Source organism: Chelonia mydas, chromosome 15 (assembly GCF_015237465.2).
Source record: "Chelonia mydas isolate rCheMyd1 chromosome 15, rCheMyd1.pri.v2, whole genome shotgun sequence".
NCBI lineage: Eukaryota > Metazoa > Chordata > Testudines > Cheloniidae > Chelonia > Chelonia mydas.
Window position 1 is genome coordinate 9940538 of NC_057856.1, and position 19406 is coordinate 9959943.

The 19406-nt window shown below is 47.3% G+C and overlaps 1 protein-coding gene across 1 annotated transcript in view; it reads left to right on the forward strand.

Annotated features, from left to right (window-relative positions):
* Positions 1-7674: 7674 nt before the first annotated feature.
* Positions 7675-19406, forward strand: part of CCDC60 (coiled-coil domain containing 60) — a 122410-nt gene continuing 110678 nt past the window's right edge. The window contains 1 exon segment of the mRNA XM_027833984.3: positions 7675-8528. Within this exon segment, the coding sequence (XP_027689785.3) occupies positions 8223-8528 (306 nt within the window). The 5' untranslated portion in view covers positions 7675-8222.

A 19406-nucleotide genomic window follows, 5' to 3' on the forward strand; every position in this document is an offset into this window, starting at 1 on the left:
ATTGTGACCGCTCTGGACAGCACTCTCAACTCAGATGCACTGGCCAGGTAGACAGGAAAAGAACCGAGAACTTTTGAATCTCATTTCCTGTTTGGCCAGCGTGGCAAGCTGCAGGTGACCTTGCAGAGCTCATCAGCAGAGGTGACCATGATGGAGTCCCAGAATCACAAAAGAGCTCCAGCATGGACTGAACGGGAGGTACGGGATCTGATCACTGTATGGGGAGAGGAATCCATGCTATCAGAACTCCATTCCAGTTTTCGAAATGCCAAAACCTTTGTCAAAATCTCCCAGGGCATGAAGGACAGAGGCCATAACAGGGACCCGAAGCAGTGTCGCGTGAAACTTAAGGAGCTGAGGCAAGCCTACCAGAAAACCAGAGAGGCGAACGGCCGCTCCGGGTCAGAGCCCCAAACATGCCGCTTCTATGATGAGGTGCATGCCATTTTAGGGGGTTCAGCCACCACTACCCCAGCCGTGTTGTTTGACTCCTTCAATGGAGATGGAGGCAACACGGAAGCAGGTTTTGGGGATGATGATGATGATGATGATGATGAGGTTGTAGATAGCTCACAGCAAGCAAGCGGAGAAACCGGTTTTCCTGACAGCCAGGAACTGTTTCTCACCCTGGACCTGGAGCCAGTACCCCCCGAACCCACCCAAAGCTGCCTCCTGGACCCGGCAGGCGGAGAAAGGACCTCCGGTGAGTGTACCTTTTAAAATACTATACATGGTTTAAAAGCAAGCATGTGAAAGGATTAATTTGCCCTTGCATTTGCGGCTCTCCTGGATGTACTCCCAAAGCCTTTGCAAAAGGTTTCTGGGGAGGGCAGCCTTATTGCGTCCTCCATGGTAGGACACTTCACCGCTCCAGGCCAGTAACACGTACTCGGGAATCATTGTACAACAAAGCATTGCAGTGTATGTTTGCTGGCGTTCAAACAACATCCGTTCTTTATCTCTCTGTGTTATCCTCAGGAGAGTGAGATATCGTTCATGGTCACCTGGTTGAAATAGGGTGCTTTCCTTCAGGGGACACTCAGAGGTGCCCGTTCCTGCTGGGCTGTTTGCCTGTGGCTGAACAGAAATGCTCCCCGCTGTTAGCCACGGGGAGGGGGAGGGTTGAGGGGGTAGCCACGCGGTGGGGGAAGGCAAAATGAGACCTTGTAACGAAAGCACATGTGCTATGTATGTAATGTTAACAACAAGGTTTACCCTGAAAGAGTGTAGCCACTGTTTTATAAAATGTGTCTTTTTAAATACTGCTGTCCCTTTTTTTCCCTCCACCAGCTGCATGTGTTTCAATGATCACAGGATCTTCTCCTTCCCAGAGGCTAGTGAAGATTAGAAAGAAAAAAAAAACGCACTCGTGATGAAATGGTCTCTGAGCTCATGCTGTCCTCCCACACTGACAGAGCACAGACGAATGCATGGAGGCAAATAATGTCAGAGTGCAGGAAAGCACAAAATGACCGGGAGGAGAGGTGGCGGGCTGAAGCTCAAATGTGGCGGCAGCGTGATGAGAGGAGGCAGGATTCAATGCTGAGGCTGCTGGAGGATCAAACCAGTATGCTCCAATGTATGGTTGAGCTGCAGCAAAGGCAGCTGGAGCACAGACTGCCACTACGGCCCCTGTGTAACCAACCGCCCTCCTCCCCAAGTTCCATAGCCTCCACACCCAGACGCCCAAGAACGCGGTGGGGGAGCCTCTGGCCAACCAGCCACTCTGCCACAGAGGATTGCCCAAAAAACAGAAGGCTGGCATTCAATAAATTTTAAAGTTGTAAACTTTTAAAGTGCTTTGTGGCATTTTCCTTCCCTCCTCCACCACCCCTCCTGGGCTACCTTGGTAGTCATCCCCCTATTTGTGTGATGAATGAATAAAGAATGCATGAATGTGAAGCAACAATGACTTTATTGCCTCTGCAAGCTGTGATCGAAGGGAGGAGGGGAGGGTGGTTAGCTTACAGGGAAGTAAAGTGAACCAAGGGGCGGGGGGTTTCATCAAGGAGAAACAAACAGAACTTTCACACCATAGCCTGGCCAGTCATGAAACTGGTTTTCAAAGCTTCTCTGATGCGCACCACGCCCTCTTGTGCTCTTCTAACCACCCTGGTGTCTGGCTGCACGTAACCAGCAGCCAGGCGATTTGCCTCAACCTTCCACCCCGCCATAAACGTCTCCCCCTTACTCTCACAGATATTGTGGAGCGCACAGCAAGCAGTAATAACAGTGGGAATATTGGTTTCGCTGAGGTCTAAGCGAGTCAGTAAACTGTGTCAGCGCGCCTTTAAATGTCCAAATGCACATTCTACCACCATTCTGCACTTGCTCAGCCTGTAGTTGAACAGCTCCTGACTACTGTCCAGGCTGCCTGTGTACGGCTTCATGAGCCATGGCATTAAGCTGGGTCCCCAAGGATAACTATAGGCATTTCAACATCCCCAACAGTTATTTTCTGGTCTGGGAATAAAGTCCCTTCCTGCAGCTTTTGAAACAGACCAGAGTTCCTGAAGAGGCGAGCGTCATGTACCTTTCCCGGCCATCCCACATTGATGTTGGTGAAACGTCCCTTGTGATCCACCAGAGCTTGCAGCACTATTGCAAAGTACCCCTTGCGGTTTATGTACTCGCCGGCTTGGTGCTCCGGTGCCAAGATAGGGATATGGGTTCCGTCTATGGCCCCACCACAGTTAGGGAATCCCATTGCAGCAAAGCCATCCACTATGACCTGCACATTTCCCAGGGTCACTACCCTTGATATCAGCAGATCTTTGATTGCGTGGGCTACTTGCATCACAGCAGCCCCCACAGTAGATTTGCCCACTCCAAATTGATTCCCGACTGACCGGTAGCTGTCTGGCGCTGCAAGCTTCCACAGGGCTATCGCCACTCGCTTCTCAACTGTGAGGGCTGCTCTCATCTTGGTATTCATGCGCTTCAGGGCAGGGGAAAGCAAGTCACAAAGTTCCATGAAAGTGCCCTTACACATGCGAAAGTTTCTCAGCCACTGGGAATCGTCCCAGACCTGCAACACTATGCGGTCCCACCAATCTGTGCTTGTTTCCTGAGCCCAGAATCGGCGTTTCACAGCATGAACTTGCCCCATTAGCACCATGATGCATGCATTGGCAGGGCCCATGCTTTGAGAGAAATCTGTGTCTATGTCCTGATCACTCACGTGACCGCGCTGACATCGCCTCCTCGCCCGGTATCACTCTGTCAGGTTCTGGTGCTGCATATACTGCTGGATAATGCGTGTGGTGTTTAATGTGCTCCTAATTGCCAAAGTGAGCTGAGCGGCCTCCATGCTTGCCTTGGTATGGCGTCTGCGCAGAAAGAAGGCGCGGAACGATTGTCTGCCGTTGCTCTGACGGAGGGAGGGGCAATTGATGACATGGCTTACAGGGAATTAAAATCAACAAAGGGGGTGGCTTTACATCAAGGAGTATTTCAGGCAGGACTTCACGGAGGGTTCCAATAAGAAATGGTGCACCTAAGTAATTGTTCTTATTGGAACAAGCAGGTTGGTCTGGCCTCTGATTGATACATGGCTAGATTTACCTCGCTGCACCTTCTCTGTGAGTGACTGCAGTGTGACCTAGAGGAATGAGTCCCCTAGACGGGGGAGGGGGGGAAGCAAATGAGTACAAAACAAATCTGGTCTATTTCTTGTTTTGATCCACTCCATCTATCTTTTACATCTTTGGCTGGCAGCAGACGGTGCAGAAGGACTGCAAGCCATCCACATCTCATGGCTGCTCGGCAGAAGATGGTGCAGTAGGACTGCTAGCCATCCTCATCTCTTGCCTGCCTGGCAGAAGATGGTACAGTAGGACTTCTAGCAATCCGTATCTGCTCACCATAAGATGGTTCAATAGGACTGACTGCAGGACTAAAGAGAATGACCTGGTCAAGTCACTTCTAATGTAGTCCCTGCACCCATGTCTGCCCAAGCGCTCCTGGCCGACGTGGCCAGGAGCACCTCGGACATGACGGTGACGGCTACCAGTCCTACTGCACCGTCTGCTGCCACAAGGCAAGGGGTTGCTGCTGCCGTGTAGCAATGCAGTACCACGTCTGCCAGCACCCAGGAGACATACGGTGATGGTTACCTGAGCGGGCTCCATGCTTGCCGTGGTATGGCGTCTGCACAGGTAACTCAGGAAAAAAGGCGCGAAACGATTGTCTGCTGCTGCTTTCACGGAGGGAGGGAGGGAAGGGGGGACTGATGATATGTACCCAGAACCACCCGCGACAATGTTTTAGCCCCATCAGGCATTGGGATCTCAACCCAGAATTCCAATGGGCAGCGGAGACTGCGGGAACTGTGGGATAGCTATCCACAGTGCAACGCTCCGGAAGTCGACTCTAGCCTCGGTACTGTGGAAGCACTCCGCTGAGTTAATGCACTTAATCCACTTAGAGCATTTTCTGTGGAGACACACACACTCGAATATATAAAACCGATTTCTAAAAAACCAACTTTCTATAAATTCGACCTAATTTCGTAGTGTAGACATACCCAAAGTCTCAGCTCTGACTCACCATCTCAGAGCGCTGGTGGCGGTGGCATTTTAATTTATATGTGAGTGAGGACAAAACTAACTATATGAGCACATGAGAGTCGGACACATTAAAACCCAAGAAAATTAAAATGAGAAACCAGAAATGAGGTGCAATCATCCAGAACAGGCCAAGCAGAATGCTAAGAAATGCCTTTAGACACTTCCTACAGTAACCGTTTTCACTTTGACGTCCTTGAGAGACTGAGACCACAGCTGGAAAAGTGGAACAAACTTTTTTTTTTCTTGCCAGACCACCAGATCTGAAGTCTTAACTGCCTGTGGACAAATGATAATGGGGGGGCAGGAAATCCCTACCTTGCTCTGCACACAAATAGAAAAGGCCAGGTCTTGGAAATGGTGCATAAGAAGGAGTAGTATGATTTGAACAAAGCCTGACTGGGGAGAGGGAAGAGTTCATCTTTGGTATCTAGTTCTGGCTAGCAGGTTTAGTCCTCCAGCTCAGTGGCTCTCAGTCTTCCAGGAGTCTGATTTTCTCTTATGTAACCCAAGTTTCACCTCACTTTCAAAACTACTTGCTTACAAGATCAGACCTAAAAATACAGAAGTGTTACAGCACATAATTACTGAAAATTTGCTTGCTTTTTCATTTTTTACCATACACTTTTATAAAATAAATCAATTGAAATATAATCCCATACTTACATTTCAGTGCATAGTATATAGAGCAGTATAAACAAGTTATTGTCTGTATGAATTTTAGTTTTGTACTGACCTTTTATGTAGCCTTTTGTAAAACTAAGCAAATATCTGGATGAGTTGATGTACCCCCTGCAAACCCCTAGGAGTACACGTATCCCTGGTTGAGAACCACTGCTCCAGGTAGGAGGGTTGGGTAAATTATTTTACAGCATTGCCATGAAAGATGGCACTTTGGACTGTGAAAAATAGTTATGTATCCTAGCTGCCCATTCTTATTTCTAGCAAAGTATTTAAAGTAAAAGAAAATAAATGGGATGGGAGTACTGTAGACTTTCCCCCTACATTTAAGCCTCTCTTCTTGGGGAAACAGAACATCTATTTGTAAATAATACCCTCAAAGTTTTATAGAATTCAAAAGATTGGGGGAGTTTTCAACAAAATACAAATATTCCTTCACAGGAAACTGTGTACTATAAATAATATGCTATTATATGTATTTTAGGCCAGAAAAGATATAGTATTAAACTCATCTTGAATTCTCATTTTTGAGCAGCTGCAACTTGTTTGGCAAGATTTGCGTGAAGTTTGAAAAGGTGTGTGGAAGAGGCTCACTGACAAAGCGAAGCACCTGGAATGTTTGTTTTAAGATGGTGGCTAGAGCTTCTAATGGGAGGCAGGAGACCTGATTTCTGATTCTACGCAGCTGCCAGGCTACGGACCCAATCCTGCACTAGGTTTGCTATTGTCTCGAATAAAGCAGGAGCATGTCTGGTGTTTCTTTGACCAAGGAACCTCTCACCTCTATACTTCACTCTTCCGATCTATAAAATAGGAATAAAATGCTTCACGTGGAGTATTGTGAATATTAAGATCGACAAAGGCCTTTGCACTTCTCTATAACTTTCATCTAAACTTTTCAACCTATTAATCATGACATTATGTCATGATTATCTACAACCGGCCGCCAGAATCATGGGTAATACAAATTTGCATTCCCCCTGTGCACTGAATCGGTTCAGTTACCTACCACCCTGCGTGCTGCTGTTGTGCAGACACAATAGTCGTACTGAAATGCCTTAACACAAGTGTTATGTTTTTTGTTAGTTCCCCCCCCCCACGCCGCCACCCCCCCCCAGCTCTGAATCTGTCAGCGTTCCACCTGCCCTGAGCTGTGCTTGCTGCACCCGACTGCCCCGGCTGACAGGGGTAATGCAGGGAAAAGTTGGGGTGGGGAGCCCTCAGGGGTGCTGAATGCTGCAAGCCCTTGACCTGTGCTGTAAACCCCATGGAAACCGCTTCAAGCTGGGGGTGCGGCAGCAAGGGGCGCTCACCCCAGGCAGGGCCTTGCAACCACCCCCGTGTGCGCCCTGCAGGCGAAGGGGCGCTCTGCCCGCCCCGGCGCGCTGTAAAGCTGGGGGGCCGGGGTTTGGCACGACAGTGCCTCCCCAGCCAGGGAGTCAGCACAGGAGCAAACCAACAGCCCCGAGTCCGAGGCGATTTCCCAGGCTCCGCTTCAGCGCCCCCTGGTGGGGCAGGCAGGTCCCGGCTCCGCCCCCGGCCGCGGCGGGAGGCTGCAGAGACGGGCCGTTGGCACAGCCCGGTCTGCGGGCGGGTGACGGCAGCAGCTCTGCCCCGCCCCCCGCGGAACAGGGACCGAAGGGGAGGTGGCCGCTGCCCTTGAGTCACGTGTCGCGTTGTCAGGGCAACGGGGAACGCCGTCTAGGGCGGGTGGCCTGGGTAGAGGCGCGCTGCCTCCGGGACACGCTCCGGGCGACGGGCTCAGTGAGGGGGGGGGCTCAGCACCTGGACTCCGAGGGGGGGCTTAGTGAGGGGGGGGCTCAGCACCTGGACTCCGAGGGCGGGTTCAGTGGGGGGCGGGGCTCAGCACCTGGACTCCGAGGGGGGGCTCAGTGAGGGGGGGGCTCAGCACCTGGACTCCGAGGGCGGGTTCAGTGGGGGGCGGGGCTCAGCACCTGGACTCCGAGGGGGGGTTCAGTGGGGGGCGGGGCTCAGCACCTGGACTCCGAGGGGGGGCTCAGTGAGGGGGGGGTTCAGCACCTGGACTCCGAGGGGGGGCTCAGTGGGGGGGCGGGGCTCAGCACCTGGACTCCGAGGGGGGGTTCAGTGGGGGGGCGGGGCTCAGCACCTGGACTCCGAGGGGGGGTTCAGTGGGGGCGGGGCTCAGCACCTGGACTCCGAGGGGAGGGTTCAGTGGGGGCGGGGCTCAGCACCTGGACTCCGAGGGGGGGTTCAGTGTGGGGGCGGGGCTCAGCACCTGGACTCCGAGGGGGGGTTCAGTGTGGGGGCGGGGCTCAGCACCTAGACTCCGAGGGGGGGTTCAGTGGGGGGCGGGGCTCAGCACTTGGACTCCGAAGGGGGGGGCTCAGTGGGGGGCAGGGCTCTCAGCACCTGGACTCAAAGGGAGAATGGGAGGGCTCAGTGAAAGGGGGGCATCAGCTCCTTAACCCTGGAGGGTGGCTCTCTGGTGCTGAGCTCGGGGTGGGGGTCTCCGTGCTGGGGGCGCATCGCCTGGTCTGGGGCCTACCTATTGTCTTCTTGTTAGAATTCAAATCACAAGGAGATAGTTTTTATTGTGTCTTTTGAAATGAATAAATAACACTGTTCAGAGGGATCCCGGAGAGCTCTCTGTTCAGCCCTGTTTGTTGTGGGGTCCCTGGCCTGTTGGTTGTTTAGTGGGGCAGGGTTGCCGGTTTGTTCATGAACGATTTAGCTCCACTGGCCGAGGATACTGCAGAGTGGATTGGCTTTATATCTCAGGTTATTTTGTGGCAGATACTTTTGATAAGTTACTTTGTAAATTAAAAGGAAGATCCGCTCTGAGGTCCATGCAGCAGATGACTGTTGGTCTTAAGGGCTGTGTTCTGTGGCAGGGGTTGCTTGGAGGTGAAAGGAGAGGGATCAAGATCACTAGCAGCAGCAGTAGAAGCACCAGGGTCCCACCCAAGGACCAGTATAATTAGCCAGTAGAAGTTGATGAACAGCAAAGTCAGGATGCCTGGGAGCGCTAAGACTTTGGACCCTCGTTATTTTGTGCTCATAAGACCATTGCCCATCCCCACACAGAAAGGTGCAAAGGTCCAAGCTAGAAGTAGCACTATTTATAACTGCTGGGAATCCACAAGGGAGCAAATATTTTGGGAGAACTACCACAGGAGGCACAAGCAACTCACTCAGCATGGGTATTGGACACCCAGCTGGAAACCTTACCAGGAGCTTGGAGAAATTCTCTACCTGGAGCCAAAGAAACTCACCCTCCACTATTTGGGACAGATGCCCCAGGTAAGAATATAAGGTAGGCTTTCCTCGTCTGAATTATTAACTTTTTAATTGTTTTCATTCCTTTGGTTTTCATAGCAAAGCAGAGAGGATCATCTTGTAAATAAATTGTAGAGGCACATTCCACTGGAAAAGAATAGTAAATATTTGCTTAAAGAGCAAAAAGGCAGTGTGAAACATTTTGCTGTGCCAGCCTATTAATCAATCATTCCAATATGATCAAATTAGCAATGATACCACAGAACATCAGTAAAAAAATTAGACCAGAGGAAAGTGCTTTGACCTTATATTTTGCAGTTTGAGAACAGAGAAGAGCCTTTTAAACTTGGTCTTTGGAGGCTGTAGTAAGAGCAGTTTCAGTAGAGTGGAGAAATTAGAAAGACAATTCAGGGGGCGGGATCCAAGAGAAAATCAGGGTAATGGGAATATACAGCATTTTTAAGGAGAGGTAACCAGATCTTGAAAACGGAAGGGAAGGAGCAAATAAAGAGAAAATGACTGAGGATGAGGGAAGGATAAGCTAGGAGTCAGGAAATGATGGGGTCTAGGGGATGGGACAACGGGTTAGAAGTTGAGCATAAGAGGGACACCTCAGAGTTGGAGACGGGTGATGGAGCAAAGAAAAAGTCTGGGGGATGGGGGTTAGGATTGAGGAGAGTTGTTAGACAGGTGATGTGAAAGCTCTTGTATCAAGTAGAGATACAGATGTACAGTTTTAGATGTTATAGCAGCATATTTTATGTTCTAAAATGTATATCTATTTGAGTTCATAGAAAGTCTAGTATGGTTAACTATGGTTATTTATATGCTACTTTGACTGCCAGTGTAATTATCACCTCCTACTGGTCTCCTTTGCTGTTACACAGGCACTCAGTAAGGGGGTCTTACTCTTCCGGAGGTCCCTTTTACTGTCTGATTTAATGATTGAGTTACGAGGCCAAAAATATCATTTGCTTGGTTGCCAGCACTTGAGATTCAATTGCAAAGTCCCACTGTTTGCATTTGTTTTCTTCACTGGTGTTGGTTCATGCAAGGAAATCTATAATTCACTGAGTTGTCGTTCATGCTCCTTCAAGTGAAGCAACAACATTTACTGTCTGAATATATCCAGAATGCAGTCATCTCTCTCTCTCTCTCTCTCTCTCTGATTTTGCAATTATAAAGCAAGCCATAGTGACTTTGGTCCAGATCCACAAAGGGATTTAGGTGTTGCTTAATTTTCTGCACTGATTGTGTGTTGGAATACATATACAGCTTAAAGTTTTGGATGGAATGTTTTTAAAGCTCTAAACAGAGACTGACTCTCATGCACTATATTTGACTGAGCATCTAACATCCTATCATCTTGAAAGGGAAAAGGCTTTTGGTTCTATGGGTATGTAGGTGTACAGCAAGTTTTGCCAGTATTTTTGCCCATGACAGTATTTTTGCCTTTATAGCATGTAACCACTGAAATGTCCTTCCCTCGGACCCTAAAAGTACTTTTTACGTTTAGATATTCAGCAGCAACTGTTTAGACTCCTACATGAATCAAGTACTCCTTTTCTTTTTACACTAATCTTGAAACTCAATGGTAATTTTGCACAGAAGATGAAGGTTCTGGAAAGAAATTTGAACTCTGCTGATTACGATTTGAACTAAATGAGCAGGTTACAATATATAATTTCTATGAAGAGTAATTTGACCTAAACCAGGCAGGTGCACTGAAAATACTGTGTATGATGGTAGCAGCTTAATTTAGAGGTTTTCAGAGCCACCAGGGGGATTTAGTTATTCAACTTCCCTTCATTTATATAGGCATTGTGTGCCTAAATCCCCTGCTCAGCTTTGAAAATCTCAACCTAATTATATAATAAAACACGATTTTACTCCCAAAAGACTGCAAGTACTGATGAATGGCCATATACTTGATTATTTTGTAATTCAGTATGTACCTGATGACTGCAGACATGAGAACTATACTTTTTAACCACTGGGTGAATGAGAGCAGTTGTCTTCCTAGAAGTGAAAAGCTTAATCTCGTCTATGAATATATTTGCTCCAAAAAATTAGCATTTACTTTGATCACCAACATGGCCAGAGAATAATGATGGTGAATAACAGTCAAGTCTGTAAACAGTAAAACTAAAAAACTCTGTAACCCTCTGGATTTAAAAGGACTTGAGTTGGTGCTCTCCTGTGAGCTATTTTCCATTGACAACCAATACTTCCTAAATTGAAAAGCTCCTAAAATGGGCTAAAAGTGATTTAGGACTTATTATGAAGTAATTACATAGGAAGATATGGGCAGAAGGTACAATGATCGTTAGCTAATTGCACATCTAGGGTATTATTTAAGTGATTGGTGGTGATCAGTATGATTCTAGCCAACAAATATGTCCAAAAAAACTGTATTTTTTCTGCTTGTTTCTGCATTATTATTATTATTTATTATTTTATTATTTTAAGTAAATCTATTATCCCTGGAAACTTACAGCTGGTTTTTGACTATTTTATCTTTAGCCCATCTGAAAAATCTACTCTTTCGTGCTTAAATAACTATTTGGAATGTGTTGTCTACCTTACAATGAAAACAGTAAGACCATGTCTACACTCTAAAGTTGACGTATGTTATGTCGACGATCACCCGCTGCTGTAATTAAACCACTTTTGCATGTCCACACAACACTCCATATGATGGTAGAATGTGTCCACAGTTGGTGCTCTTGCATTGACAGAGAGGGTAGAGCACCGTGAATACCTATTCCACTGTGCAACTCACCACCATCTGCTGCTGGGTATTCTGGAAAGGGTTCTCAGTGACTCATGGGAGCAGGCTCGCCATCCCATCATGCAGTTTTCTCTGTCCCATCATTCCATGAGCTTCTGACTATGTCTCACGCCGCTTTTCCACAGCTCCCATAAACTGCATGCCCACCATTTCTGTCTCGCAGCATGGATCCTACTCTACTGTCCAATATTGTGATGAGCATTATGAACAAAACGCGGCTGATCCTGCAGAATTTCATGAGCTCCAAGTCTGAAAATGACTGCATGGTGTCTGCCCTGCTGTGTGCCATGGAAAGAAACAATTCAAGATTGCTACTGGCATTCACGGAGCAGCTGCACACAGTGGACTGTCAGTTCTGGGCACAGGAAACAAGCACTGAGTGGTGGGATTGCATCGTTATGGGATAGGATGACGAGAAGTGGCTTCAGAACTTCCAGGTGTGCAAAGCTACTTTCCTGTGTGTGGAGCTTGCCCCTGCCCTCCAGCGCAAGGACACCAGAATGACAGTTGCCCTAACAGTGGAGAAGCGAGTGGGTATCCCTGTGTGAAAGCTGGCAACTCCAGACTGCTACCAATCAGTTGCAAATCAGTTTGGAGTTCGGAAGTCCACCGTGAGGGTTGTAGTGATGCAAGTATGCAGGGCAATTAATCACCTTCTGCTACAAAGGACTGCGACTCTGGGCAATGTATGGGGAAATAGTGAATGGCTTTGGAGCAATTGGATTCCTGAACTGCGGTGGGGCAATAGATGACATGCATATCCCCATTTTGGCCCCAGACCACCTTGTGACAGATTGTCAACAGAAAGGGCTACTTTTCTATGGTCGTGTAAGTTTTGGTGAATCACAGGGGTTGTTTCACTGACCTCAACGTGGGGTGGTCAGGGAAGGTGCATAATACACACATCTTCAGGAACACTGGCCTGCACAGAAAACTGCAAGCAGGGACTTTCTTTCCAGAACAGAAGATTCCAATTGAGGATCTGGAGATGCCAACAGTGATCCTTGGAGACCCAGCCAACCCTTTTCTCCCATGGCTTATGAAGCCTTAGACTGGAAACTTTGACTGTAGCAAGGAGTACTTCAACAATAGGCTCAGTAGGTGCAGAATGACTGTTGAATGAGCCTTTGGCTGATTAAACGGTCGACCTCAATGAGGAAAATATTCCCATGGCCATAGGAACCTGCTGTGCTCTGCATAACAGTTATGAAACTAAGGGAGAGAAGTTTCCACAGGGGTAGAGTGTTGAGGCAGATCGGCTGGCTGCTGATTTTGAGCAGCCAGATACCAGGGCTGTTAGAGGGGTTCTTTGGGGGCCCTATTTGAATCAGGGAGGCTTTAAAGGAGCATTTTGACAATGAGCCCCAGTAATATGTCTGTGATGCATTTAGCCAGGGATTGTTTTCTTGCACCGTAGTATGAACCTTGTCGTGACTGTGGGATGTGTGTTAATTTTACAATGCTGATGCGTCAATTGCCACTGTTTATGAATTTCAGCAGCAATCACCATTTGTAGGACACAAAGATTTCTTATCTTTCAATAAGTTCATTTTTATTCAACAGTGATATGTTCTGCAAGGGACATGAAAATGAAAAGCACATTTTCAAATGAGGCTCTCGCAGTTGGGTGTATGTCCAGCTGTCATTGTGATACATGTCGCTTGGGGTGGAGCGCATGAGGTACTGAGATGGGCCCAGGAACATGCGAGGAATGTGGGGGAGGGTGTGGAAGGCAGTTCTGTATGGGCTGCAGGGAGAGGTGAGCATGGATGTGTTCTGTCTGCAGTTCAGTAAGGGACCTTAGCGTGTCTGTTTGGTCCTGTAGCAGCTGTATCACCTACTCCTGCCCCTGCTTCCTCTCCTGGCTATATCCATATGCAGTTTCTCATTGATAGCCTCTCTCCATGCTCTCTGCTCGCAACCAGAAGCATCAGAGGATTGCGGCACCTCTTGGAACATGTCTTCCTTACTCCTCCTTTTTCATCTCCTTATGTGATGGAGCTGCTCACCTGGTGTGCAGGAGGAGACCATCAAGGGCATATCTGTAGATGCTAAAGAAGGAATAGACAGAGGCAGTATTGTTAGTGCACTCACAGCCTTGATTAAAACAAGCTAGAAACACCACTTTCTCACTTCCCCTTGGCAGGCACACAGCATAGTGGGAGCCCCAGACACAGTCAGTTTGGCCCGGGGAGGGGAAGGAACAGGTTGGGAGCAGGGGCAGGATTTCCACAGGGGTATCACTACAAGCACCTTGGTCCACTATTCTGAGTACTGGCACCGTTTTCCATAGACAGAGGTGATAGCAGCTGATATCTTGCTCATGAGGGTAACTGAGGATGCAATTTGAAGCTCCAGCTTGTATATGGCTACAGACCGGGTCTGTATGCTGCTCGCCTATCTGCTGCTTTGTTGCCTGCAGAAGTAATTGCTGATTGGCACAGCAAACTTTCCTACAGTGGGGGAAGAAACAAGGCAGCCCTCCCAAGAAACCTTCAGCAGAGGATTGCGGAGTACCTCCAGGAAAGCTTCCAAGAGATCTCTAGGGAGGATTCCTGGGACATCCCGATGTGCATCAGCAAACTTTCCTGCAGGGCCCCCTCTGCCTAGCTGCATGGGGGAGTGAGAAGCAGATACAAACTCTGCCTGTGTTGGTTATTTCAATCCATCTTCCAACCTGATTTTGTGGGACACCTCCTGGAGGCCACTTAGAGTGACATAAGCAACCTAGTGTCTACACTGACACTGAGTCGCTCTAATTACGCTGCCATAAGGGATACGCCTCTCATTGAGGTGGTTTTATTATGTTGGTGTATCAGGAGAGTTAAATTGGTAGGAGGAGCATTGTAGTGTGTACACCTCCACAGTTAGGCAATGTACACTGCCTTATGTTGACTTAACTGTGTAGTGTAGACCAGGCATAAATAAACCCAGCCAATCAGACTAAAGAATTTCATTTGTCTGTAATCAGCTGGAACAAAATGAAACTTCCAAGCTACAGCCAATATTATTTAGTTATAGATGGATCTTAAAAAGGTTTAGTATTTGGGTTTAGAATAGGGTTGCCAACTTTCTAATTGCACAAAACCGAACACCCTAGCCCCACCCTTTCCCTGAGGCCCCACCCCCACTCACTACATTCCCCCTCCCTTGGTGGCTCGCTCTCCCCCACCCTCACTCACTTTCACTGGGCTGGGGCAGGGGGTTAAGGTGTGGGACGGGGTAAGGGCTCTAACTGCGGGCTCTGGGATGGGGCCAGAAATGAGGGGTTCATTGTGCAGGAGGGGGCTTCATGCTGGGGCAGGGAATTGGGGTGTGGGATGGGGTGAGGGCTCCAGCTGGGGTTGCGGGCTCTAGCGTGGGGCTGGGGATGAGGGGTTTGGGTGCAGGAGGGAGCTCCAGGCTGGGCGGTGGGGCTGATGGATTCCGAATGTGGGAGGGGGCTGCAGGTTGAGGCAGGGTGTGGGGGTGTGATGTTGTTGACGTAATCTGGGACCGTATAGATCATTGTTGCAACCAAGGTCCTGTAGTGGCACCAAATCTTATATAAAGGGGGTCAAATAAGGTGTCTGAGACAAGGTTATGGTTGGCTGGTTATGATTATGCTATCTATGTGCATGTATCATTTTTGTATTTAAAGTTATAAGTGTTAGCTCTATACTGTCTGTATTTCAAACTTATGCTGTGCTTCTTGGTGACACCCCAGACAAGTTGGTGTCAGTTCTGCCTAGCCCCCATTAAGGACCATCAGCTATACAACTGACCCATTGAGAGAAGGCAGATACACCTTGTGACTCAGCAAGGCATGCGGGGACCTGCCTGTGGACAGAACTCTGAGGTTTTTTCATGCCATGTAATGGACAGCTTGTCTTTGGGACAAAGAAAGCAGAGACCACATGGCAAGAGACAAAAAGGCTGCTGGGAGCTCCTCCATCTTGTCTTCAATCCTGCTTCATACCTCTGGAGGAAATTTGCTACACGGAAGCTATCAATAAAGGACTGATGACCCATCCCAGCTGTAGATGCACTCCAGAGACTTGATTTGAACCTGCAGTTTATTCCATCACTGCTACAAGCCAAAACAAAGAACTTTGCCATTACTGTATGTAATTGATTTCACTTAATCAATTCTAGCTCTGCTCTTATATCTTTTTCCTTTTATGAATAAACCTTTAGATTTTAGATTCTAAAGGATTGGCAACAGTGTGATTTGTGGATAAGATCTGATTTGTATATTGACCTGGGACTGGGGCTTGGTCCTTCTGATCGGGAGAACCTTTTTTCTTTTATTGGGGTATTGGTTTTCATAACCATCTGTCGCCATAACGAGTGGCACTGGTGGGGATACTGGGAAACTGGGGTGTCTAAGAGAATTGCTTGTGTGACTTGTGGTTAGCCAGTGGGGTAAAACCAAAGTCTTCTCTGTCTGGCTGGTTTGATTTGCCTTGGTGTGCATAGAAACCCCAGCCTTGGGCCGTAACTGCTCTGCTTTAAGCAATTTGTCCTGAATTGGCACTCTCAGTTGGGTCCCACCAGAACCAGCATTGTTACAGGAGGTGTGGGAGAGGGTACGGGCTCTGGGCTGGGGATGAGAGGTTTGGGGTGGGGATTAGGAGTTTGGGGTACAGGAGGGAACTCCGGGTTTGGGGGGGCTCAGGATTGGGACACATGCTTACCTCAGTCAGCTCCTGGTCAGCGGCACAGTGGGGCTAAGGCAGGCTCCCTGACCTGGAGCAGGTCTAGCTCCTCGGCAGAGGGGCCAGGAGGCTCCGCGTGCTGCTCTCTCGCCCGCAGGCACCGCCTCCCCTCCCCTCCCCCAGCTCCCAATGGCTATGGTTCCCAGCCAATGGGAGTGCAGAGCTGGTGCTCAGGGTGGGGGCAGCATACAGAGCCCCATGGTCCCCCCCTAGGAGCCAGACCTGCTGGCCGCTTCCAGGACGTAGTGTGGTGCCAGGACAGGTAGGGACTAGCCTGCCTTAGCCCTGCAGCACCGCCAACCGGACTTTTAATGACCCGTTCGGCAGTGCTGACTGGAGCTGCCAGGAACCCTTTTCAACTGGGTGTTCTGGTCGAAAACCAGACACCTGGCAACACTACTTTAGAAGACTTGGGGGGCCTGCTTTCCCCTAATCCGCTAAGGTTTTGTTATCTGAGGGCAGTTGGGTGGCCCAATCCCACATTAGAGCCTCTGATGTCTGCAGGAGTTAAAATGCCCTGGCATTCCAATTACCCCCACAATGTCAGTGTTTTTTAGGTGTGGCCTAAACATGCCTATTTCATACCTCTGTCCCTAGTTTTTGTCCCAATCCACTCTATCAGTGTAATTATGCAACCAAATGGGCCAGTCATCCCCTCCAGAGCTTTCTCCTGGTTCCTAGCATTCTGCCTTTATACAATTGTTTGTGGGACTCCCCCGGAGGGAGTACCTTTCAGCATTCACCCAATTTAAATTTGTATCTAAATGGCACAATTGAACCCTTTTTAAAGCATCCATTACATATAAATTGAAGTAACTTGATTTGGTTTTAGGTGGTGTGTTTCTCTCTCTCTCTCTAAATGTCGGGCACACACTAAGCAGACAGGACTGATTCATTGAAAGTCAAGGAATGTCACTTTCCAGACAGCATTTTTGATTTCCTAAGTGTCCAGAGCAGTGTGTTAAAGGTCTTTTTGTGATTCCTTGATGTAACAGTGCGTGGTGATAGTAGTCACCTTTTATCATCTTCATATAGTTTCTTTTTCATTAATTGCTGTAACAAATCCATTTGCAAAACCTCTGGGGTGGCTTGTTGACTTTTTACATGAAAGAAAGGTGGCCTTTTTGACCAAGCCTAAAACAATCCAATTCCACAGAATTTGCAGTATCATTAATGTCCCAGCCTACTCTGTATTTGTGATAAAAGCATGTTCTGTAATTGTGTGCGTTAGGTAAATAGGTCACTAGATAAGATTGATAACAGCGTCAGCAAAGAAATGTTTTCAGCTAGCACTGGAGAAGAAAACTGAGCAATTTCTTTGGATAGAAATTACACTGGTGTTATTCACATTGCTATAGTTAAAGATTTGTCAGGGTTTCCATTACAAATCCTTATTTTTCAGAGGACTTGCACTCCACTGCAAAAATTTTCTACTCCAAGCTGAAGCTTAGGGACAAATTATGGCCACTCCTGCCTGGGTGTGCTAGAGCAGGGAAATAATGCAAGGAGGCTTTTCCCTCTCCGTTCACCCTCTCAAGGGGCAGTCATAATTTAACTGCCACTCTGAGGAGAGCAGGAAAAGGAAGGTGGCCGTTATATTGCCAGGAGCACTAGCAGCTCCAGAGGGGGCAGGTTGGGCAGACAGACTGCACTGGCAGGGAGCGCCACCAATGACTTCTGAAACAAGTAGGATGGTGTTTGTGCCTCCCTACACCTCTCCCCAGCACCTACAAGGTATTATTTTGCCTTAGGCAGACTTAAAAGTTCCAAATGCAAGTAAATATTTAGGACATAGTTTTTAGAGGCACACAGGAAGCCTGAGAAAGTCCAGTGTATGTGCTGATCAGTTCGAGGCAGTATGGTTGCAACCATAATATCAGCAAATGCGTGTTTAGTTTTAAAAAATCTGTACTTTAAAAGGTAGATTTAAAAGAGTAAATTGGATTTGTTAATAGTTTAATGCATTAAGGGAAATTAAGTGATTTGGGTGTATATTCACAAATGCAAAACATGGCAGTCATTAAAGGGAATGAATCTACAAAGTACAGAGAAGTTCTACTTTACACTCAAGTATCATTATATCCCATGTGACATTTTATAATATAAGCCCCCTTCTTGCAATATGCTGAGGCCTCCTGTTTGGTGATGAGTGCTCACAACCCATTGAAATCTGTGGGAATTGATGGCATTTGTAGAATTAGGTAGAAGTTTTTGGAAAAATTCAGTCAATATGAAATAATTTTTCTTCTCATCCAGCCAGCTCTGCTAATAAGGTAGCGAACTTTACTGGTGAAAGGCTACATCTTTATAAATATTTTCTAACTTTTTTTCTCTTAAAGAGAAGTAATAATATCTATATCAGAAAGAGAAAAAGTTGACATTGGCATGGATTTGGGAAGCCATAAGTGGCAAAGCACTGAAAAGAGTTATTTAGATCATTCCAAATATCTGGCAGAGCATGTGAGCAGATTATTTGGCTGGTAAAGCTGGGTCCCTTCAATGTCGAGCCAGTGTTTGTCAGCAGTGGTAAGAGTCTTTGCGGGTTAGTACTTAAGTATTACTTAGAATTAAAGGACCTTTACAGTGTCATGGCATTAGAGTGAGAGCTTTAAAAGAGAAACATTTTTTTCATTCAATATTTTTCTTAGAATCAACTTTTCCCTATCTCTTCCACGTGTAATTCTTTTCCACATTCCTCACACTGTAGTGAGAGAACCACCAATTCAGGAATTACAATAGTCCTGTGACAGGTTTCACAGTGGTAGCCATGTTAGTCTGTATCAGCAAAAAGAACGAGGTGTACTTGTGGCACCTTAGAGACTAACACATTTATTTTGGCATAAGCTTTTGTGGGCTAAAACACACTTCATCAGATGCATGCAGTGGAAAATACAGTAGGAAGATAGATATACACAGAGAACATGAAGAAATGGGTGTTGCCATACCAACTCTAACGAGACTAATCAATTAAGGTGGGCTATTATCAGCAGGAGAAAAAAATGCTTGTAGTGGTAATCAGGATGGCCCATTTCAAACAGTTGACAAGAAGGTGTGAGTTACAGTAGGGGAAAAAATTATCATGGGGAAATAGCTTTTACTTTGTGTAATTACCCATCCACTCCCAGTCTTTATTCAAGCCTAATTTAATGTTGTCCAGTTCTGCAGTTTCTCGTTGGAGTCTGTTTTTGAAGTCTTTTTGTTGAAGAATTGTGACTTTTAGGTCTGTAATTGAGTGACCAGGGAGGTTGATTTGTGTCCATTTATTCTTTTGCATAGAGACTGTCCGGTTTGGCCAATGTGCATGGCAGAGGGGCATTGCTGGCACATGATGTCATATATCACATTGGTAGATGTGCAGGTAAATAAGCCTCTGATAGCGTGGCTGATGTGATTAGGTCCTATGATGGTGTCCCT